The 23,017-nt window shown below is 35.7% G+C and overlaps 1 protein-coding gene across 8 annotated transcripts in view; it reads right to left on the minus strand.

Moving 5' to 3' along the window:
- Positions 1 to 13,677: 13,677 nt before the first annotated feature.
- LOC148876330 (type IV inositol polyphosphate 5-phosphatase 3-like) overlaps positions 13,678 to 23,017 on the minus strand; it is a 60,148-nt gene continuing 50,808 nt past the window's right edge. For 7 of the 8 annotated variants that reach the window (XM_088966631.1, XM_088966629.1, XM_088966627.1 and 4 more), the window contains 3 exons: positions 19,269 to 19,411; positions 14,964 to 15,198; positions 13,678 to 13,991 (listed from right to left, as the gene is read on the minus strand). In XM_088966631.1, the coding sequence (XP_088822757.1) occupies positions 13,983 to 13,991; positions 14,964 to 15,198; positions 19,269 to 19,411 (387 nt within the window). In that variant the 3' untranslated portion in view covers positions 13,678 to 13,982. Of the gene's footprint in view, positions 13,992 to 14,963; positions 15,199 to 19,268; positions 19,412 to 20,977; positions 21,171 to 23,017 lie in introns of all 8 variants that reach the window. The other variant, XR_016105829.1, reaches the window with a different exon arrangement.

The following is a 23,017-nucleotide window of genomic DNA, read 5'->3' on the forward strand; positions in this document are numbered from 1 at the left end:
ATATCTTAGCTCAAATCAAATTGCTTGGAGCTCCAAGAAGCAATAGACAGTAGCTCACTCCAACACTAAATTTAAATTTTAGGCTCTTGCAAATACAATAACAGAATTGCTATGGATTCAGTCTCTTCTCAAGGATATTGGCTACTCCACTCCCACACCAATCCTTTGGTGCGACAATATGGGAGCCACTCACTTGGCTGCAAACCCTATCTTTCATGCCTGAACCAAACATGTCGAAGTGGATTTTCATTTTCTTCAGGATCTCACCACTTAGAAGAAGCTTCGCATTCGGTACATACCTACTATAGATCAAATAATCAATGTCTTCACAAGCCACTCTCATCCACATGATTTGCTCACCTTCGGTCCAAGCTTCACGTTGCCCCGTTCAACTTGCGGGGGGATGTTAACATACAAGATCATGGGCCCATGCACCAGCTCGATGGACTCTGTGGACTCCAGGCCCATCTCTCTCAAGACACCAAATCTTGTGGACTCTTCTAGATAGCTACCCTATCTAGGATAATTATAATCCTTGTGCAAGATAGATTCTATCCTAGATAACCCTCACCTAAGCTAGATAATGTATATCCTCCTTGTTCTTATCTCTTGTATATCCCAGTGTAGGCCAAACTCTACCATTATAAATAGAGCATCAATCGGCCATAACCTACAAGGTTAGCCGAATTATTTTTACTATCTCTCTTTATTGTCTTGTGATTATTTTATTATTTTTATTGTTTATTTGTTGTTTCAATTGTCAGAAGGTGCTTTTTTTTTTCTAACAATGGTTACTGTATAGTTTCCTCAAAGTATTAATAAAATTTCAATTTTGAAATACAAGCTTATGTTTTATAGAATGACCGGTTGCAGTAGTGTCGGAGGAGGTTGCAATGGTGGCAACGACACCAGAGAGTGTGTGTGTATGAGAGAGAGAGAGACCAAGGAGATTTTACTGTTGTGCGGCCGATGAGGGTGGCAATGGGTGAGGCTGAGGGAGAAACAAAGAGGCGGTTACATTATCATGTTGTGGATCAAGTTTCATGTTATCAAGATGAAACTGGAGACGTAAAACTTGAGGGGTAAAATAATCTGTGGTGGCTGAATGCTACCTCTCTTCTTGACTATAGGAGACTGAAAAGGAAAAAGGACGATACATGGGTTATTTCAAGTTAAAATCAATATTATTTTAATTAAATTATATGTGAAAAAGAGAATCTACAACACACTAATAGAGCTTGAGAATCCTTCAATTAGCGGGAATGACAATAGGGCTTGATAATCCTTTAAAAGGGTAGGATGGTTATGCATCAATTGAACACATTCAGTCTGGTTCAATGATAGATGAGAGGTATGTGTAGAGTTTTTCAAAAGTTCAGAGGAGGTTTTTGTTAAAGTAAAAGTTGAGGGGAGGTTTTTATAATTGTCAAAAACTTTAGGGGAGTTGAGTTGGCGGAGAATTGAATTATTATTATATTTTTTGGTAATCGGTGCTATGCACCATTAATAACTTCCCTCTGACCCTTTTTCTCCAAAGTACTGGTTGCGGGATTTGATTCTGCGTCATAGCTAAAACAAACCAGCTAAAACACCAATCGCTTGGTACATTTGTGTACTTCCCCCCTTCCTAATCTTCTGTCATGGTTGGTCTTGGTGAATTCAATGCAGCTAGATCACAAGATGATAAACTGGAGAATAGAAACGACTGTAATCTGTTAGAATTAGAAACTATGGGGAGTAAATTAATTCACATGGAGAAATAAATTAATTTTTGAAAAAATTAATCTAGCATTAGTTAATACTCTATGGAGAATACTGAAAATCTGCCTTTCTTAAGTTCTGATTATACCCATGATGATGAGTACAGGTCAAAACGTTGACTTTGGCCAAAAGCCTTTCAGATTTGAAGTTATATGGGGTAACAACCTGGACCTGGAGGGAATAATAACAATTGCTTGGAGCAAAAGAGATGATGGCTCAAAAGGTCTAACAATTAACAAAAAATAAAAAAAAAGAAAAAGAAACAGAGCAGCTAATAATATTAAGACCTGTATAAAGATTTTTGGAAATATAATGAAAAAAAGAAAAATCTGATGGAATCATTAAAAAGCACCGAGGAGGAATGAATTCTAAATCAAGACAAGATAGAGATAGTTAATAATGGGGAGATGACAATCCAAAAACAATAAAACATGATTCTACAAAAGGGGAAGAAATCCGTTGGGTGAAAAAAATGAGAATAAATTGGCTAAATTTGGGTAATAAAAATACAAAATTAGAAGGAGTCAAAACAAAATAATGAAAACAAAAGATGATAATGGGAGGTGGATTACGGGTGTAAGAGAAATCAACGACTTTTTTTGTGAGAAAAATTTGAAGATAGATTTACGAAGGGGGAAACTGCTAATATTGACAAGGATCTGGAGGGGATAAAGGGGTACTATATTAGAGGAACAAAATGAAAATTAAAGAGGTCTCCTTGGAGGAAATATGGGAAGCACTAAATTCAATAGGGGGACTTAGAAGCCCTTGGATCAAATGGGTCAAATGTTTTTTTAGAAGTACAAAGAAATTATTGGCCATGGCCAATTGGTTGAAGAGACGGTAAAAACTTATTTTTTTATTTTTATTTTTTTATTTTTCATTTTGGGAGAATGACAAGGCATTTAAATAAAACAATCCTACTTTCCTGGCTCTAATCCCAAAGACTAAAGACCAATTCTCTAGAGGTGGGAAATTACAGATCTATTAGTTTGTACAATATCATTTACAAAATCATTGTAACAATTCTGGTAAATATAATCAAGCCCTTCTTAATGATATACCAGAGTGTATTTGTCCCATGGAGATTAGACCATGTTTTGTTTATTGTTATGGGCCTCATTTTTTTTTAATTCTTGCTCATTCTAGATAAGAATGGGCAAGAATGAATAATATTAGTGTTTGATTATAAAATTCCTGTCATGGGCCACATTCTTTTTAGAATGAAAAATCAGCCCCATAGCATAAAAATTGAGTAGCATGCAATATGAAAAATAATCATGCCCCATTTTGCTCATTTTCATTCTTTGAGAGAACTCTGCCTACAAAACTGCTGCCATAGATATTTACTTTTACAAAAGTACTTCCACAAAAAGTATTTTTATGAAATCACTTTTATAAAAGTACTTTTATATGAAAGAGCGTTTACGAAATCACTTTTATAAAAGTAAATTTATGAAAGGTACTTTTGTGAAAGTAAAGTACTTTTACAAAAGCACTTTTAAAAATTACTTTTATGAAAGCACTTTTACATTAAATCACTTTTTGTGAAAGCATTTTTATAAAAACACTTTTATAAAAGTACTTATATAAAAAGTACTTTTGTGAAAGCATTTTTACAAAAGCTCTTTTATAAAAGCACTTTTATAAAAATACTTATATAAAAGTATTTTTATGAAAACACTTTAATAAAAAGTACTTTTATGGAAGTACTTTATGAAAGTACTTTTATGGAAGTACTTTTTACAAAAACACCTACGAAATTACTTTTATAAAAGCACTTTTGCAAAACATCTATGGCAACAGTTTTGGAGACCTAGGTTGGCGGTTTATGAATACAAGCACAATTTTTGTTTTTTTTTTTTTTGAAGAATGAAAACGAACAATATAGGACGCTTGTCATTTTGAAAAGAATTCATTTTTAGGAAAAAAGTGTTTGGTTCATAGCAATATTTTCTCATTCTGCCTATTTTTATCCATTCTTGTCCATTTTAGAATTTCATTTCGGGTAAGAATGAAGAAGAATGAGAATTGAACAAAACATGACCTAAATCACTAACAACATATTAGTTGCTCATGAGATGATAAATACAATGAGGAAGAAGAAAGAAAAAAAACGGGCTGATGGCCTACGAGATTGATATAGAAAAGGCGTATGACATGCTAGAATGGAAATTTATAAAAAAATATTACAAAGTTTGGTTTCCATGATAAATGGATCAATTGGGTGATGCAATGTGTTACTATAGTATCCTTTCAGGTTTTGATCAATGGATCATCCACAAAAACTTTTAAAATTTAAACAAACAGGAGGAGAATGAGACAAGGAAATCCACTATCTCCCTATCTCTTTGTTTTCTATAGTGAAGTCTTATGTAGTCTAATAAGCAGTAAAAATGAGAGAGGGAAATATTGGCTGGGTTTTCACACTTTCAGGAGTGGACCCTCCATTCTAATTTTCCAATTTGTAGATGATTGTTTCATTTTCCCCAAGGCTTCTTTGGAAAATGGAAATAAAGTATAGGAGCTAAATTGTGCTCAAGCCTTGGACAAAAGCTAAATTGTGGCAAGTCATCCATTTTTTCTCAAACAATCTTCAAGAAGACACCAAAGAATTATTTCGAACATCTTAAGGATTCTTATTGAGAAAAAAGAGACATGTGTCTAGGATGTCCAATCATTAAGGGGAGAGTGACAAAAGACACCTTCAAAAGATTAGAAATGAATATCAAGAAGAAACTAGCTATTTGGAAAAAAAAACACTCTAGTTGGAAGAGTCGCTCTGTTAAAGGTAGCTATTGGAATGGTACTTCTTTTCCTAATGAGATTGTTCAAACTACTACAATCAATGGTGGATAACATAAATAAAAAACAAAGAGAATTTCTATGGGAAAAAATGAAAAAAAGAAGATCTATTAATTTAGAAAAATGGGAGACAATATTCAAAAGGAAAACAAAAGGAGGACGAAGTTTTAAAAAACATGGATGAATAGACCTATTCATGGGTTGGCCCAATTTGGCCCATTCTAAGTTAGGTTTGAACATGAATTTAGTCATGTAGGCTTGGATTCAGGCCCAAAACATTGGGCTTGACTTTTTTGGGTTGGTCTGGAGCTTTCTCAAAGCCCAGCCCAATCCCGACTTGATAATATGTTATAAAGCAAAAAATGTATTTATATAATAAAAATATATATGTTATTTTCTTTGTTCCTCTTCTCATTTTTCATGTCATAGTGAGATCTTTTATTATTTTTGGGTTTTGAGGTCTTTTAATATAAGCAAAGTAGTTTTTTATTGAGTAAAAAAAGAAAAAAATATATATTTTTCAATTTTCTAGCCGGGCTTCGGGCTTTATATGGGGGCTAGGCTTGCTCAAGACTAGAGGTGTAAAACGACACGTGGCCGGATGAATGAAATATGAAAATTGGAAAATGAAATTAATAAAATATAAAAAATACAATATAGTTACAAATTGAAAATAAAAAATTACGTTATTAAAAATATCAAATGAATAAAATAAACTTAAAAAAACTACAATAATTTGCAAAAATGATATACAACTATTGAGTATACAAAAAATATTGACTTCATCATTTTCTCTTATTGTTCATTTGTTCTTGACTTAGATCATTTGCTTCAGGTGAAACATCAAGTGTAGTGTCATGGTGGAGGATAGGGTTATTTATAGAAATTGAAAATAATTCAATTGCCCAAAATACCCTATAAATTAGTTGTTTTTAGTTGTTGGGAGGGGTATTTATATTTTGGTCATTGTAAAGTTATTTATCACTTTACCCAAAATGCCCCCAGACTTGCTGTTATATAGCTATTGGGGGCATTTGTGTTATCCTTTCTCCCCCCAAAACCAAAATACATAAATACCCTCCTACATAACTATTTATAGTTGTTGAAAGGGTACTTTTATAAAAGCCCCCAAAAAGGTGAAACTAACCGTTGGGCAACTAGTTCATTGGGTGGGCTGAGTGTGGCCCACTACAGGCCCATGGGCTGGGCCGTGTTGGCACATGGGCCCCGGGTGGCAAGACACACCATGTCAGCCCTTAGACTTAGAACCTCAGGCCCAACACGACCCAGACCATTGTTCTGGACCTAGCACGGACCACGTGCCATTGTGTCGTGCCATGCCAGTCCAAATTCAGGTCAGGTCATGCCGAGCCATGGGCAATACAACTCGATTTACACCACTACTCAAGACCTAGTCACGATGGTTGGGTTGGGCTCAAGACCTCAACTAGTCTTAGCTTATGACTCTCTATTGTAGAAAATGCTTTCTCAATCATCTGGAGTATCTGCAAGAATAGAAAATGCTTGCTCAATCCTACTCAATCCTCTGGTCTACCACCTATGATCATCTTAGAGAAGGTTATGATGGCATGTGTTGAATACATTAAAATACACGGTTTGTTGGATACCCACCCTCCTAAACCAGGAAGTATTCTTCTTGCTCAATGGAGTCCTATGCTAATGAGATAAAAGTCAACTTTGATGCTTCACTAGAGAAGTGCTTTGGTTTATAGCTATTGGGGGCATTTGTGTTATCCTTTCTCCCCCCAAAACCAAAATACATAAATACCCTCCTACATAACTATTTATAGTTGTTGAAAGGGTATTTTTATAAAAGCCCCCAAAAAGGTGAAACTAACCGTTGGGCAACTAGTTCATTGGGTGGGCTGAGTGTGGCCCACTACAGGCCCATGGGCTGGGCCGTGTTGGCACATGGGCCCCGGGTGGCAAGACACACCATGTCAGCCCTTAGACTTAGAACCTCAGGCCCAACACGACCCAGACCATTGTTCTGGACCTAGCACGGACCACGTGCCATTGTGTCGTGCCATGCCAGTCCAAATTCAGGTCAGGTCATGCCGAGCCATGGGCAATACAACTCGATTTACACCACTACTCAAGACCTAGTCACGATGGTTGGGTTGGGCTCAAGACCTCAACTAGTCTTAGCTTATGACTCTCTATTGTAGAAAATGCTTTCTCAATCATCTGGAGTATCTGCAAGAATAGAAAATGCTTGCTCAATCCTACTCAATCCTCTGGTCTACCACCTATGATCATCTTAGAGAAGGTTATGATGGCATGTGTTGAATACATTAAAATACACGGTTTGTTGGATACCCACCCTCCTAAACCAGGAAGTATTCTTCTTGCTCAATGGAGTCCTATGCTAATGAGATAAAAGTCAACTTTGATGCTTCACTAGAGAAGTGCTTTGGTTTTTTGCAAGGACAAGAAACACCACCATGAAAGGTGAAGGTCCTTATTGAAGAACTAGTGGGGATTTGTGTGATGCACGGGAAAATTCTATGTCCAAATTGATGAAAAAAAAGATCAAAAGGATATATATACTAATTTATGTAACTGAAATAATTTGTTTAATTATTTGTTCAAATTATAGTTTTTCAAAATAATTTCTTGAAAATGTGAAAAATAATTTGGCTAGAGATTGCAAAATGTTATTTTTTAAAAATTACAATGAAAATTACACAAAATTTTCAATTTCCAAAAGTACATTAGATTATTTTTCATTTTCCAAAATGTAATTTTATGAAAATTTTGAAAAATTTATTACTTTTGTGTAATTTTAAATATTACTTTTAAATTTTAATTAAATAATTTATTTTACTTTTGAATACTTTACAGAAAAAACATTATTGAAATATAATTTTAAATTGTTATCAAAAAATCTATTCATAAAATTACACTAATTTATCTTTTATTTTTCAAAATATGTTAATCAATAATTTCTTTTTCCAAAATTTCAAAAATTATAATATTATATTTTCCAATATAAATATCTTAATCAAAGATTTCCTTTTTGAAAAGTACATTTCAAAAATGTAATAGTTCGAGTGGCACTTCCCAGAATGCTTGGGAAGTGCTCTGTGCTGCAAGTGACAGTTAGCGGTTAGGGTGGTGCAAATTGGATGTGTGCCTTTAACGTCAGAGGTATAATTGGTTGGACACGTGTCTTTAGAGTGTAACCCAGCTCGAGCTTGTCGTAAGTCGTAACTCGACTGTTACTGGGTACATCGGGTCGTTCTATCACTGGGAGCCTAGGTGAGCACGAATCCTGTGGACCCTTCGTTCACAGAAGCGTGCACCTACCAATGAAAACTGAATACGTTCTCTTGGCAAGTTAACAGGAGTTTGACGGGCCTGTTCGGTTAATAATGGTCTAACTGGTTGAACCAGTCACTAAAAGACAAAAAAGTAGTAAAATCCAATAATACTTCCCTCTCTCAATCGAATTCCCCTTCCACTCTCTCTCAAGTGAGATCGGATCTGCTCCTCACAGACGGTGCCTCACATGTGCTTCAGACGCATATCCTATCATATATTGGGAATATTTTCCGTACTTTTAAGTTATTATTCACGGGAGATATTCTGAATGCACATGGATGTGTATGTGAAGCGCCCAAGTGTGAGTAGCAGATCCTGTCTCCTCTCAAGTCTCAACATACTGTAACTAGACCACCGGCCACCACAACAATCGATGTTCAGTGTGAGACATCAACTGACAACCAGAGATTGACGATAAATTCTTCTTCTTCTCTTTCTCCTCCACTTTCTTTCTTCTTCTTCTTCCCTTTTTCTTATTCTTTTTCTCATTTTTATTGACAACAATCCTCTAAAATCTTAAGGCCGTGTCCCAGAACCCCAACACCCTCTGTCTGATCCGACGGCAGGAATCAACCGCTACCAATTGCTATCGGAGTAAAGTATGCCTAACCTTCAAAATTAAGATCATTAAAGTAGGCTGAGCTTTGACATTTGAGGGGGAGTAAAGGAAAGCATGAATAAAACCGAATTGCTACTTGAGGTATTAGGAAAGAAAATCCATCCAAGGATAGTTAAAAAAATTAGTTGTTCTCATTACCTTCATTTCTTGATTTCTCTTATTCCCTGAATTAAAAAAAAAAAATCAAAACTACACAGTTAAACCTCATTTCTAATATCTTTGAAGAATTCCCCAATCCTTAGTACATGTAGATTTTCCAAGAATATTTAAACACTTGAAATTATGACTGAATAATCCAAAAAGCAATCGGCTGTAGCACAATTACATGAAGTTTGGATTATAATCGATCTGATCCTGACACATAGAAGTTGGTAGCGAAAGATTACCTGAAAGTCTGAATACTAGACCATAAAACAATGATGTCATGATGCATGAAATTAGCTAATATGTCGGTGGCAAGGCAAGAGCGAGTGTTCCGATTGATTCTGGCCTTTTTCTTCATTGTTTTCCGATTTTTTTTTTCTACCTACATATCCTACACTTCAATTCTGTCTCTGTGACAAGAAGAGAAGATGATGATGATTTTGTCGCCCATCACCAATCATCAGTCTCCCAACTTGGTTGCTGTGGTTTGATGCTGAGACACGGTGAGAGGAGAATTCGAATGGAGGAGGTTGTCGTTTTTCACTTTTTCGTCTTTTAGTGGCTGGTTGGACCAGCTTTAACAGAACAATTCCATTAAATTCCTGTTAACTTAATAAGGTGACGTGCTCACATTTCATTCACAGGTGCATGTTTCCTGTGAACCCGAGGATCCACAGAATTTGAGCTCCTCTGAGGTGTTGTTAAGTGTCCCTCATGTCGTCATGTGTCGCAATTTGTTAAAGGTCAATTCGACTCTCATCAATAATAATACATATTAAATTATAGGGATGTCATATCTTTTCCATATCATAGTCGAATCCATTAATTAATAATTGCTGCTAAGCATATTTATTACAATAATAATCAGAAATTAGTTTCATATAATGTTATTAATATTTCACTTTTAATTGCAATTTACTATTATTTTCTTATTTTTAAACATTAATTATTGAAAATTAGTAAAAAAGTGTAATTTATTGTTATTTAATATTTAAGTTTTCATTGTATTTTACTGTTATTTTCTTATTTTTAATCGTAAATTATTGAAAATTATCAGAAATTGGTGCAATTTACTGCTAATTAATATTAAGTTTTTTATTGTAATTTATTGTTATTGTCAGATATTTAAATATTAATTTTTTCAAAATTATCAAAAATTAGTATAATTTATTGTTATTTAATATTTAATCTTTCATTGTATTTTACTGTTATTTTCTTATTTTTAATCGCTAATTATTGAAAATTATAAAAAAATTGGTGTAATTTATTGTTATTCAATGTTTATTTTTTATTGTAATTTACTGTTATTTTGTGTGAAATTATCAAAAATTAGTGTAATTTATTGTTACTTAATATTTAATTCCTTATTGTAATTTACTCTTATTTTCTGGTTTTAATAATTAATTGTTGAAAATCATCATAAATTAGTGTAAAATTATAAAAAATTAATGTCATTTGTTGTTATTTAATATTTATTATTTTTATTATATATATATATATATATATATATATATATATATATATATATATATATTCCAAAAACAACTACAAATAAACTAAAATCATAAATGTGATAGCAAATAAGATGTTATTTATCAAAATTCATTGGTGGGTTATGATTGGTCAAAACTCTTCCATACCATATCTTTTGGGCATTATAGATTTTTCTTTAATTAATTAGTAAATTATTGTATTTAAACAAAATTTCAGAAATAAATGGTTGAAAATTTATTATTCCAAAAATTAACTAATATTTATAATTATTATTGCAATTACTGTTATTTAAAAAAATACAATTATTATTATTATTATTATTTAATAAAACCACAAATGTAAAAAAAATGTGGATGCTGAAACGGATTTGGGTCGGGATATCCAGGATCCGACCAAGACCATCATCATCTTGACCCGGTTTGCGCTACAGTGGTTGCTCGACACAACAACCATAGTAGCGAAACAGGGCAGGTCTTGGTTGGTTTTTGAATGCAGAGGAAGCCAAAACCGACCCATTTGCATCGGCGGCCATTAAGAAAAGTTCTTTGTTTTTTACTTTGGGCGACTACTTCGGTTGTTTAAGGCAATGAAAAAGGAAAGATTTGGAACTTGTCGTTTTCAGACTCTCATCAGTCTAGCGTTGGCCACGGAGCAACAAAATTGGGTTTTCGTCAAATAAAGGTTGGGGGCAATTAATGGTTAATTAGGGCAGGTCCCATTGGTTTTTGTATGCAGAAATTAAAAACCAAAAACATATGGGGTAAGATGCTCCCCTGTTTCTCAGTTTTTAAACCTCTGGGCTCTTTTAGACATTGGAAAACATACCTTCGTAGCAAAGCTTGTTGAATATGTTTTATCGGAACAGATCCAGACTCGTGAAGTGAGTGTTAGTGTGTTACTTATTTTGCCAATAGACCAAAAGTCTTAATATTGATAATTAGTGACAGACAAACAAATTCTAATACATGACATGTAATTGATCAATTTATTATTTTTTTCTTTGGTTCCATGAGTGCTACCCAAACCACTAGGAGGTGGCTAGTGGCTACTATCCCCTGTTTAATGTGGGCCAGCACGATCCACACTGCCTGGTCCAGAACCCCTCACAAGGGAAGCCCGGCACTAGGCTAGTGGGCCTGTGCTGTGCCGTGCTGAGCCATAGGTGGTACGACTTTTCTTAGAAAATTGAAAAAAAAAATAATGAAAAGGTTAAAATAAATTAACAAGATAAATAAGGAACTGGAAACAAAATTTTATTCTATATTTTGATGTATACAATTATTTAATTTATATATGAAATTAAACGAAATTGAAAAATTACAAAAAATTGGAACTAATTAACAATACTATTGTTGTTAATAAGGCTCAACTTGGAAAGAGTATAAATAAATATGTACAGTGTAAAATCTTGTATATTATATTGTAAACTTTGTTTATATTATACATATTTGTATTTGTATTTGTACTCTTTTCAAATTGATCCTAAATACCAATATATATATTATTCTCCACCCATACAATGCAGGACCCATTAAGCTATTGTATTAGTACTTATAATATTTCTACTGTGAAACATTTTGGGTTAATGAAATTGGCATACAACTGTTATTTGAATCTGTTTATAGTTGAAAGTTGAACAGACATACCTTAAAATGCATGCCTGAAAGACTGCTTGTTCAGTGCTGAAATTAATGATTCATAATGTTATGAAACAATACATATTTTATATTTCTTCAGAAATATAAAATTCTGAGGACGCCTTCAGTAGAAATTCTGTTGATTTGGCATTGTTTTATATGTTTCTTCAGAAATAGTGTTCAGTTTCTCTGATTAAATGATAGATCATGTCATGTGAGAGATCTGATTGTGGTATGCAGAAACACTGTTCCCAAATACAAATTGATGGTTTCACAATTAATCTTTGCATTGTTCTGTAGAAGAAGCGCATCAACATGTCCCGAAATAATGTCTATATGGAAAAATATTGCTACTAATGAAAAATCATGTCCCAATGAGAACATTATAGAACAGCCCAGAACCATCAGTAAAGCAAATTAGCAGAACCTCCTCCCCTCTTCCCAATGCATTCCTTGGGCCAAAAGTTAGCATGATTCAGCGTTTCAATTTTAAATAATCTCTAGTCTGCCTTATTGTTGTAAGAATTGAGACTATGTTAGTTGTGAAAATGGAGGGGTAATGTAAATTTTTTCTCCCAAGTCAATTTTATAGATTCCAAATGGAAAAATTCCAGAGGCCCTGAACTAGCCTGTTTTTGATTTCTGCTCTTTTAATCTTCAAGGAGAATGAAAAATTAGCACGAAGCAATTACTAGTAGAGTAACATAGATTCAATGTTTTAAAACGCATAGGCATGATGTGTAGTTTAGAGAGCTTGAGCACAAGGAGGTATTAGTGGTGTAGATGTTCTGTATGTTTTTGTTATGGGCTTATGTGGTTGGGATCATATGTAGAGCACAAGGAGGTAGTTATGGGCTTATGTGGTGGGGATCAAGGAGGTATTAGTGTTGTGTAGATGCTCTTTTCTTTCCTTTTTTTTTCTTCTTTTTTTTTTTTTTTTTTTTTTGAGGTCTAGGGCACAGGTGGGGGGGGGGGGGGGGTGGAGCTGCCGGCTGCGAACAAGCAAATCTATACAATGGAGTTCTACTTTTTTGATAATAAAATAAAATTTATCAAAAGAAAAAGAAGTACAAAGGAGAGTGATCAAAAGTTGCTCAAGAGAAGAAAAAAACAAACTTCAACTCCCAAACAAGAATTTCAACCCAAATGCACCTTAACAAAAAAAACAGCAGAAACCCAAAAGCCCAACAATCCACCTAGAACAAAGCCCCACAACCAATAACCCCAAGCAGCCTAAACCAAACACAACCTCAAAGCCAGCACAATCAAACCCACTTCAAACGAGAAGGAAAAAACAAACTTCAACTCCCAAACAAGAATTTCAACCCAAATGCACCTCAACAAAAAAAACAGCAGAAACCCAAAAGCCCAACAATCCACCTAGAACAAAGCCCCACAACCAATAACCCCAAGCAGCCTAAACCAAACACAACCTCAAAGCCAGCACAATCAAACCCACTTCAAACTCCACAAGAATAATACCCTTTCTCAACAAGACCAAGAAGAAAACCACCCTAAAAAACTGTGACCTTTGAAAGCAAAACATTTCGATGCTTTCTCTATTTTATCAAGTCTTTTCCTTGCTAAAACAAGTACAATGCCATTCTAATAATACTATAATAAACAAATTTGGGGAGTTTGCATTCTCTGGATTATATTAATATATAACGGAAGTGTACGCCTCATACACCTTTAGGCTGCAAGTAGTGTACACCTCTACGCTGGAGGAATACACTTCAATTGTTTGTATGCTTTTAGGCTGCCTCCAGGCATTTTCTTGCCTGAAAGAAGACAGATCTTTTGGCTTGTAAACGTGCAACTTGATTAGGTTGAACAAAACATATTTCTAACGCAAATGGCGAGGATAACACATAAAAAAAAGGTTGAGATGATAGCCTGAGATTGAGATGTCACATCATATTCAATACAAACATACATGTTGAGACAACTGACAACACACTGGATGCCATTTGTCAATGAATTTACTTCAATAGTTTTGTGGGCATTTATATATACACATTTAAGATAATAACATAACACCTTCTGTAGCATGATGATCATAACAAAGAATGGGTATAAAAATGAATAACAGATGTAAGAACTCTGGGGGTCAAGGAAACCACTCGCTACCCCGAGTATGTATATCTTAAGAGTTTCGTTCTGTATAATGTTCTGAATTATATATCCTACACCAGAAAGGAAACAATATATATCAATAGTGAGAATGAAACCTGACAATGTGCGTGTGTGCGTGTGTGTGTGAGAGAGAGAGAGAGAGAGGTTGTGTTTAGAAACGAGTAACAACATTGGCCTTATCATAGTTACAGAAAGATCCACGCATGGAACAAGAACTACCATCATGAAGTTGAGCTAGAACTCAAATGGATACAAATTGCCAGATCTGATTCTTGGTTCTTAGATTGGAGATCAACTCTTTGATGTAGATTTTTTACTCACCTTGGCACAAGGCTGGAGTGGAGTTGGCATGGAGTCATGTCTCAATTTTAGATCTTATTAATATGTAATTTTATAACTTATTCAACATGTAAAGTATATAACAATGTGATTATATTTTGTTTTATAATGCATCTTTACATTTCAGTAATTCAGAAATTGATAAACAAATAGTCATAATCTAGTACTTATGAAAAATTGGATGTGCATTCCATTTAAGTAATTATTACTTTATTTGAGAGTCTCATAGGAAAGGACACAAATGTTATTTACAGTGCTAGTAGCTTGCCCTAGTAAGTTTGATCTTCTTCTTATCCCTTTTTTCTCTTCTAGGTATCTTTGTACAAAATTAGTTGTTTTTTTTTTTGATAATTGAATTCACGTTAAAGGTTTTTTGTACAAAATTATTACCATGTTATTCATTGGTCTGGGACCAAGGATGATGTTGGGGGGAGGGGGGATAACAGAATGAATCTTGATCATCTATTCCAAATAAAATGGACATGGTTAGAAATAACACTAATATCTTACCAGCAAACAAATTTTTTTGGTTGAAACCAACAAATTATCATATAGAGAAAACAAAGGACATACTTCAAATATTCAACAAACTGGGGTTCAGGAAGAAACAACTTTGATTGCTTAGGAGCTTAGGAATATTCCGTCATTTCTTTGAGCATGCTAATATATTAAAAGATATTTACCTCTCCAAATCTTGAACGGTTCATCCCACTGTTAACCTCTATATCTGTCATAACTTCCTCAGCTTTTAGCTCTGCATCTGTCAATGTAAGAGCTCTTTGTAGCTTTTTGTGACAGAAGACCTCAACCTCAGCCATGTAAATGGCAGTCACAGGCCGATGGTCAGAAAGCATCTGCTCAGTCCTCTTATAAGTCAATAGCCTCATTCCATTTCCAAATGCAAGAACACGGTCACACCTGAATGATGAACACACATCACAATTAAGAAGAATATGTTGAAATATAATTTTATGCAGCTAGACATGCTTAAATATGGATCGGCAGCAGGATTTGGAATATCCACATATATGAAAATATGATTTTGGTATAATTAGAAGGATAGGTTTACATTAACATGGTGGAAGATCAGGGATATGGTTTATCTCAAATTCCTCTGACACACCCTACACCTCTGTGATAATAAGGTACAGAGTGGGGGGTAGGTTAATTAATCAGATTTTTTATTTATAGAGCAAAACTAGCTAGAAATTTCCTTAAATTTGTTTACAAGAAAAAGCTTGCTAATATAGAAATCAATAGGCCACTCAGGTGAAGGAACCAACTAAAATTTGCCTCAAAATGTCTAAATAAAGACTGAAGTCCTTAAGAGAATGGAGCTATTAAGTTCAACCTTGATGGTTTCTAACTTGTGAACCATGGGCCATTTTAGAGGCTATGGTGGATAGATTGTTTTGGTATTGTAAACCTACTAGTGTTGGTGATGCTATTAAAGTGGAGATTTTGCCCTTATTCTGAGGCCTTGGGCTGATGTACTCCCTAGTCCTTAGGTTATGATTGAGCTGAGTAATAGGGTAATTTCTATTCATTTGGATGCCCTTCAATGTTTGCATCATCATGTCAGGGAATTGGTACCATTTGCTACCAAAGTGAACATTTCATTTAAATGGCTTCCAAATTTTGTTGACCTTTTGGTACAGTCCTGCTAGGGTAGAGAAACAAGAAACGACTTAGAGGGTTGTCTATGCTTTCTTCTTTCTTGTCTTCTAATAAATTATTTTTGTTATTGGTAAAAAAAAGAAAAATAAAAAGAATTATGATTCCTGTACTAGTTTAACATTGAAAATTCTTTTCTATATGCTGATCATGTATAGATGATTTGCAAAGATTCTGATGTATCCCAATTCTCAGCATTGGACCATCTGAAATTACTTTAAGCAAATAGAAATATCAGTAGGTAAACCAATGAGTTTTCAGTGAATCTGATGGGATGAGAGATCCATCATATGGATAGCCGAACCCTGTAAGTAGGTAGGGCGAAATTTCAAAAATTTCTCTCTCCCATGTGGGAATCATATTCCCTGTTTTAGAAAATCTGCATTTTCAATGATCAATCTTAAACCTAAATCGGACCAGATCTGAAACCAAAAGGTACGAGAGGGATATACCTGATACAGAGTAACAGTAACTCCCAATGAAGGTGTTCACGCCCAAGGAAAATGCCAAAGACTACTCCCACTGAAGATGACACAGTGTAGGGTGGAGTAGAATCAGCAGGTGGTTCTTCAGCAAGAATTTGATGGAGGGTGAGTGAGCACGACTTCAGATAAGTTTTTCACCAAAAACTGATATCAAGAACATTTCTTGATCGCTCCTACAGGTGGAGAACGAACTGGCAATGGCGGCAGCAGGAGGAGAAGGCAAGAGCAGAAGATGGCGTCAGTCTTACTGGAATTGTCTTCTCTCTTGTGTCTGTAATCAGAATTGAGTGAACTGGGGTTCGCCCCCTTTCTCCTTTTATAGCCTTAAAGAGAGGTCCTCCTAATCCTATTAGGAGTTTCCTAATCCAAATCCTTATTTGGATCTGGACTCTCTTTAAGAGATAAGGATAATCCCTTATTTATAGATCAAGATCAGCCCTCCTAATCTCATTAGGAGTTTCCTGATCCAAATCTTTATTTGGATTTGGACTCTCTGAGTGGATAGGGAGTTATCCCTATCCTATCTACTGATCTAAATCCTAGAACCGCCCCTTTTTAATTAATCAAATTAAACCAGTTCGAATTGGGCTTTAGGCCCATTAAGTTTATGTGCTCATTCGGCCTCCAAACTGCTGCTCAGTTGGGTATCCTTGTATGGCGTGGGACCCAAACATTGATCTACACATCAACCACATGGGTTCAGCCTAGCCTCTGTTACAAGGCCTGGCCGAATTCACTATAGGAGACAGTGAACCCCTGAGCCCATCACCATGGGCTCTTAATGGGCCCAACACTTACACTAAGTGGTCCCTGGATCAAACCACCTTATAAAAACCCAAAGACTATGGGCAGATGCAAGATTAGCCCATCAGGTATTACCCTCAATAATCTTACACTTAACCTCTCAGCCCATAATGATCAAACATTGCCCGACAAATTTCAACGGTTGAAATCAACTGCCGACAGCTTTGGTTTGCATCAGAGAGAGTGCATCCCCAATCATTCACTTTGTCCGACAAAGGGGCTAATCCTGTCACTATGATCACCCACTCAGATGAATTCTCGGACTGTCCCAACATACCCAGGTTTTGACCCCCTCTAAGGATCTCACTGGTTGGCATATCAAAGACAGCCCAATCCGACACCTAGTGCAATATCATAATCGAATCTAGGGGTTAGGTGTAACATTCCAGTTTTGCCCATGAATCTCCAAGGTCCAGGGCAATAGAATTCTGGTTTGGTTCAGGGTTTCAAGAAAACCCACACTACATGGACCTCAGGTCTCACCCTAGCAGCTAAGACAAGCCACCCCAACCAACTTGGCGGCACATCAGTATCAGCCTTGGCAGGATAAATCTCTCCAGATCTATCCAATGGTTGTAAAGATTCTAAACTAACACGAGTCTCATATGTGTCCAGTTTAAGGGTATTACACAGAAACACACCATAATAAAATGAATCAAATATGTACTTTACTCATTTACATTAAATGCCATAAGGTACATCATTCTGATTGGAGCTAAGGGCATACACTGTCTAACAAAATCTACTCCAGTCAAAATCCAATGTTGACTGACACTAGACATATATTTAGACTGATTTGCTTGGCAGACAACTATAGCAGGTTGTAATGCAATGTTAGAGTTAGATAATTATGTTTCTGAAAAATGGATTTTTGCTATAGAAACCTAGCCACATGTAAGTATTTTCAGATGATCTTATTATAGTGACATGAAGCAAACTACTGATCATATAGAAAGTCAAAATGTTGCCTATCTGATGCTTTTTTTGGAAAGAATCAAGCATATGGAAATTCATTATCATATCATTTCAAATGAATAAGTAATGGGCTACAGGGTGCAAGATCAAGACTAATGCTCTAAGAGTCACATTCCTCTCACTTTATTTTAGACCTCAGTTATCTAAATATTGGGGGATGGGCTATACCCTGTTGAGTAGCCCCATGAACCCAAAAACAAATAATCTCCAAATGTTGGGATCATTAGAAAGCTTATTCAGTTTTCTATCAGAATAGCCTGATATCACGTATAGACAATATTTAATCAAGTAGTTACCAATTTAGGAACAGAATATGGGTCTGTAATGGATATATCTACTTTAGGCATATTATGGTCATTGTCTAATAACTTACACTAGATGAATGATTAAGATTCATAAGGTAGGGGTTAAGTTAGGCCTTAGAATTTTTATTTCCTACAAATAGATGATATAAAAGCACTTTAAGGGAGTTTTATCTATTTATGATAAAAAGAAAGTTTTTCTCTTGGCTTTTAGTTTCTCTAGAAACTTTTGGAATTGCTTGGGCTAGCATCCTTTGGATGTTTTCCTTTGTTTTCTATCTAAGAAACCTAAGTTTTAATGGTGCTTGAAGTAATTTTACATCATTTTCCTGCTTCTTAGAAAAGGGTGTAACTTTTCACTTGCATCATTTGCAGTCTTGAAGGACCATTAGAACCATGGGCTGGCAATCCTGAGAATGCAAGCGTTGTAATAGCAAATGTTGAAAGGTGTAAATAAATAAAGAAAGCAATAAATACAAATAAGGCAACCTGGAACAATAGCATATTTGTAATAGGTCACTGTAGGTATATGAAAAATTGAACGAAGCAAATAGCTGAAATAATATAAAAAATCATTCTATAAATAGGCATTCATACGGATGAACAAATCAAGAAAATAACTAGAAATTAACAGCAAGACTTGTGCGTTTATAGGAGTTGATCTGAAAGCAAATGAACATCAATAGAAATACTGATGCAAAGATAAAAAAAAAGGTGAAATAAAGCTGAGAAAGTTGCAGGTACATGCCATGCTGGAGTACGCTTCCCAGCCTTTGGGTCTTCTCCACAGTACTTCTCTGAATTGTCCTCATATTTGTATGTAGGTGGAAAATTTAAGGTACCTTCTGTCCATCCACCAAATGTATGGCCTTCTCTTATTTCTCTTAGAAGCTATCATAATAACATAAACGAACTTCAGCACAGCCAGCAATTGAAGTTTAATTGTCATCAAACCAAAAAAAAAAAGTATTTGATTAATAACCTTAAATAAACATGGTGGAACTTCATCAAAAGAATGTTAAACTTCATGTAAAAAGATACTCCTTGGTAGTCCCTCACAGCATTCCATCCATGGTATTTTATTGTGTTCCAGAATGAGCTACACCCTCCACCCGTAATTCTGCTTCTCAACTACACAAAACCCTTACTTCAATTTTACTGTTGCAAGTCTCTACTGACTCTCTGTCTCTCTTTCTAATCCCCCAAAAAAAGTCTCTATGCACTTCTTTTCTCTTGAGCCTTGAGAGGAGAACCTTCATTGAAGAAACCATATCATCGTTTACTCTGTGCTGAAGGTATGCCACATGCTTTTTCCCTCTCATGCTTTCTCTCTCTGCACTACTTTTTGGATTCATCAAGAGTCCTTTCTCTTCCTTTTTGATTATACAGAATCCAATTTCTCTACTTTATTTTTGGTTGACTTTGCTCTTGTCTGTTCTATTTTGAGATTGTAAGGACTGAACCTGTTCTGGGTTTCTCAAATTATTGTTTTTCTTTTGCACAACATTAGCCAAGAACAAACAGGGTTAAAGAGACATATAACCAATTTCTTCCTGCTTTCTCTACTGGATATTCAAGATGGATTCTGTCTTTTTTTCTTGTTTATTTAAATGGATTCTATTCCAGCCTCTTGTTTCTCTCAACCATTTCATGGGTTGCTAAAAAAGTTATTGAAAAGTAATATAGAAATTAGAAAGCTCAATGACAACAGAATACCAGTCTTGTGGTAAAGTTCTAAGTTCAAGCTGTAAATAAATTTAAAATAATAATGTTTATCAATAATAGAAACTAATATTTCATTAACTTAAAAAATTTATAATACGGTCTTGAGTCTCTTGACTTATTGTCTTAGGCTTCTCTTCCAATATGGTTCCACCTTCTCTAGCAGTTTGGACTCTTAGCTTTTATGACTTTTAGTTGTTTATATTATCAATAATGGCAATTTAAATTTTTTTATCATATTGAAGTAATTGCTTAAAGTATTTTTCTAGAATATTTGTAAAATGTACGGACTGATCACAACACGTGGCAAGGCACATGGTCATGTGGTAATCATATAACACTCTAGTTGTCCACATAACAATTATTAAATAAAAGGTAATTTAAGGTAAAAATGGAGCCAAACCAACAAATATAAGAAAAGACCCTGGTTTGATGCTTGATTAATGGTTTTAGATGTTGTTTCGACTGTTGCTACAGTAATCCGAACAGGAAGAGGAGAAGAAGAAGAAGATGAAGAAGAAGAAGAAGAAAAGAAGAAGGGTCTTTCGAAAATCTGATGGGTTAACCCATTCAGTCGACCCCCTTAATCTATATTAGATTCTAATCATAGTTACAAAGACGGAAATAACCTTACTTAAGTGTGGGGCAGAGTAACACTAATAACACTGCCACATAAGCAAGTTACTTAATAAACAGAAGAAGTAAGGGGTAGTTTACCAAACTGACATGACTCACATTGTAAAACTGACAACTGACTCAATGATGGAACCAACATCTTGAGGACCTTGAGAGATGGATGTCCTAGTCGGCAATGCCATTGTAGAGGAGTAAGGGAAGTCTGAAGTGCAATTGAAGATCCACCGCCGTCAAGGTAATACAATCCACCAGCTTCATGCACCCCACCAATCTTCTTCCCTGTCTTAAGATCCTGAAAAACACAAGTGGAAGGAAAGGAGGTAACAAAACAGTTAAGAGCTTTGGTTATTTTATTAACAGACATAAGACTGAATGGAAACTTAGGTACGTATAAAACAAATGATAAAGGGACAGAAGCCAAGTCAACATTACCAACACCACAGATGGGAGATGAGGACCCATTGGCAAGTTTAACAGTTTGTGGTGTGGAGGTTTCAGCAAGAGAAGAGAACACACCTGGAGTCCCGGTCATATGATCTGAGGCTCTAGAGTCAATAATCCAGGAAGGAGTTTTAGATGACATGCAAGCGATACCTGATTGGGCATATGTGGCAGTGGTATGCTGTGAAGTAGTTTGAAGGAACCGTTCATACTCATCACGCGGAACACTCACCATCTCCCTCCCAGAAGTAGATGTAGATGTGGAAGGTGTTAGGCCTGCCAGTTTACTGTCACTAATAGCAACCTCACCTACTACAGCATGATTAGCCCATTTAGAGGGAGGGCCATGTAGATCATAACAGAAATTCACTGTTTGTCCATCTCTACCACAATGAGTACACTTCCTTGTAGAGTTATTTTTTCCTCTGCCACGGCCTCCTCCTGAGTCACGGCCACCCCTACCAATCATGGAATTGCCACGGCCCCCTCTGGAATGACCTCCCCCTCTTGTACTATGTCCACCACCTCTAGCTGTCACAAGTGCTGATCTATCATACTGTGTGGGGTTCTCTGTCTGGCCCAAAGAGATTCTACGAAGTCTTGAGAATACTTCCTCAAGTGTAGGAAGAGTAGAGCCCCCCAATATTTGAGCTCTAACTGGTTCAAATTCCGACTTCAGCCCCACTAAAAATCTTGTAACATCTAGCTGCTCCCTTTGCTGTTGCTGAACTTGAATATCTGGAGTAAGGGGATGATAGACATTGAGTTCATTCCTTATATTTTTCATGCAGGCATAGTACTCTTCTAGTGTTTTGGTTCCTTGTTGTAAATCAAAGTACTCCTGATACAGCTGATATACTCTTGTTGTGTTATCTTGTCCAGAATATAGCTTCTTAGCATGCTCCCATATATCCTTAGTCGTATCAAGGAACATGAAGTTGGCACTGATTTTGGGTTCCATACTATTCCACAGCCAAGTCATGATTTGAGCATCTTCTTGTTCCCAATCATCAAACCCTAGAGAGTCAACCGGTGGCTTCTCATCTCTAACATGCTTTGCTTTCTTCTTTGCCTTGAGAAAAACTTCCACTGATTTAGCCCATGGAACATAGTTCTCCCCATTTAGCTTAACTGAGGTCATTTGTAATCCTAGGTAGTCGGAGGAAATTACTATACTAGGTTTTTGATCATTGTAGCCATCTCCTATTGCTGCCATTGTACTCTTTCACAGTTGTTTCTAACTTTACTTCTCAGCTACAAGCTGATTGATGTTGTTCACAGTTTGATATTTCAGCACCTATTGCAGCCTCTAAACACCACTGCTGACTTCACACACTTGTTCTTATTCACACTACTGTTGACTTCACACACTTACGTCCCACATAAGCATCAGTTTACCATTCACTAATCACAAGTAGAGGCCCTCTTACAACCACTCAAGCACCACAACACAGCCAAATCTGCTACACCCAGTTCAGACTTATTTAACACACTTAAGAGGGCATTACACAACCACAAGGAGTTCAGCAAGGTCACTGCATTCTACCTTACACCACTCGGCCACTTACAGCAGCCCTAACACCATTCAACGACTTACAGCAGCCCTACACCATTCGGCTACTGCACACACAGCCCTTCCTAGGGCAACAATGAACCTAGTTCTCTAGGTTCTACTCAGTACAACAGTTTCTTGTACGA

The sequence above is a fragment of the Nelumbo lutea genome, chromosome 1 (genome assembly GCF_056320005.1).
Source record: "Nelumbo lutea isolate HS-2025 chromosome 1, American lotus-T2T, whole genome shotgun sequence".
Lineage (NCBI taxonomy): Eukaryota > Viridiplantae > Streptophyta > Magnoliopsida > Proteales > Nelumbonaceae > Nelumbo > Nelumbo lutea.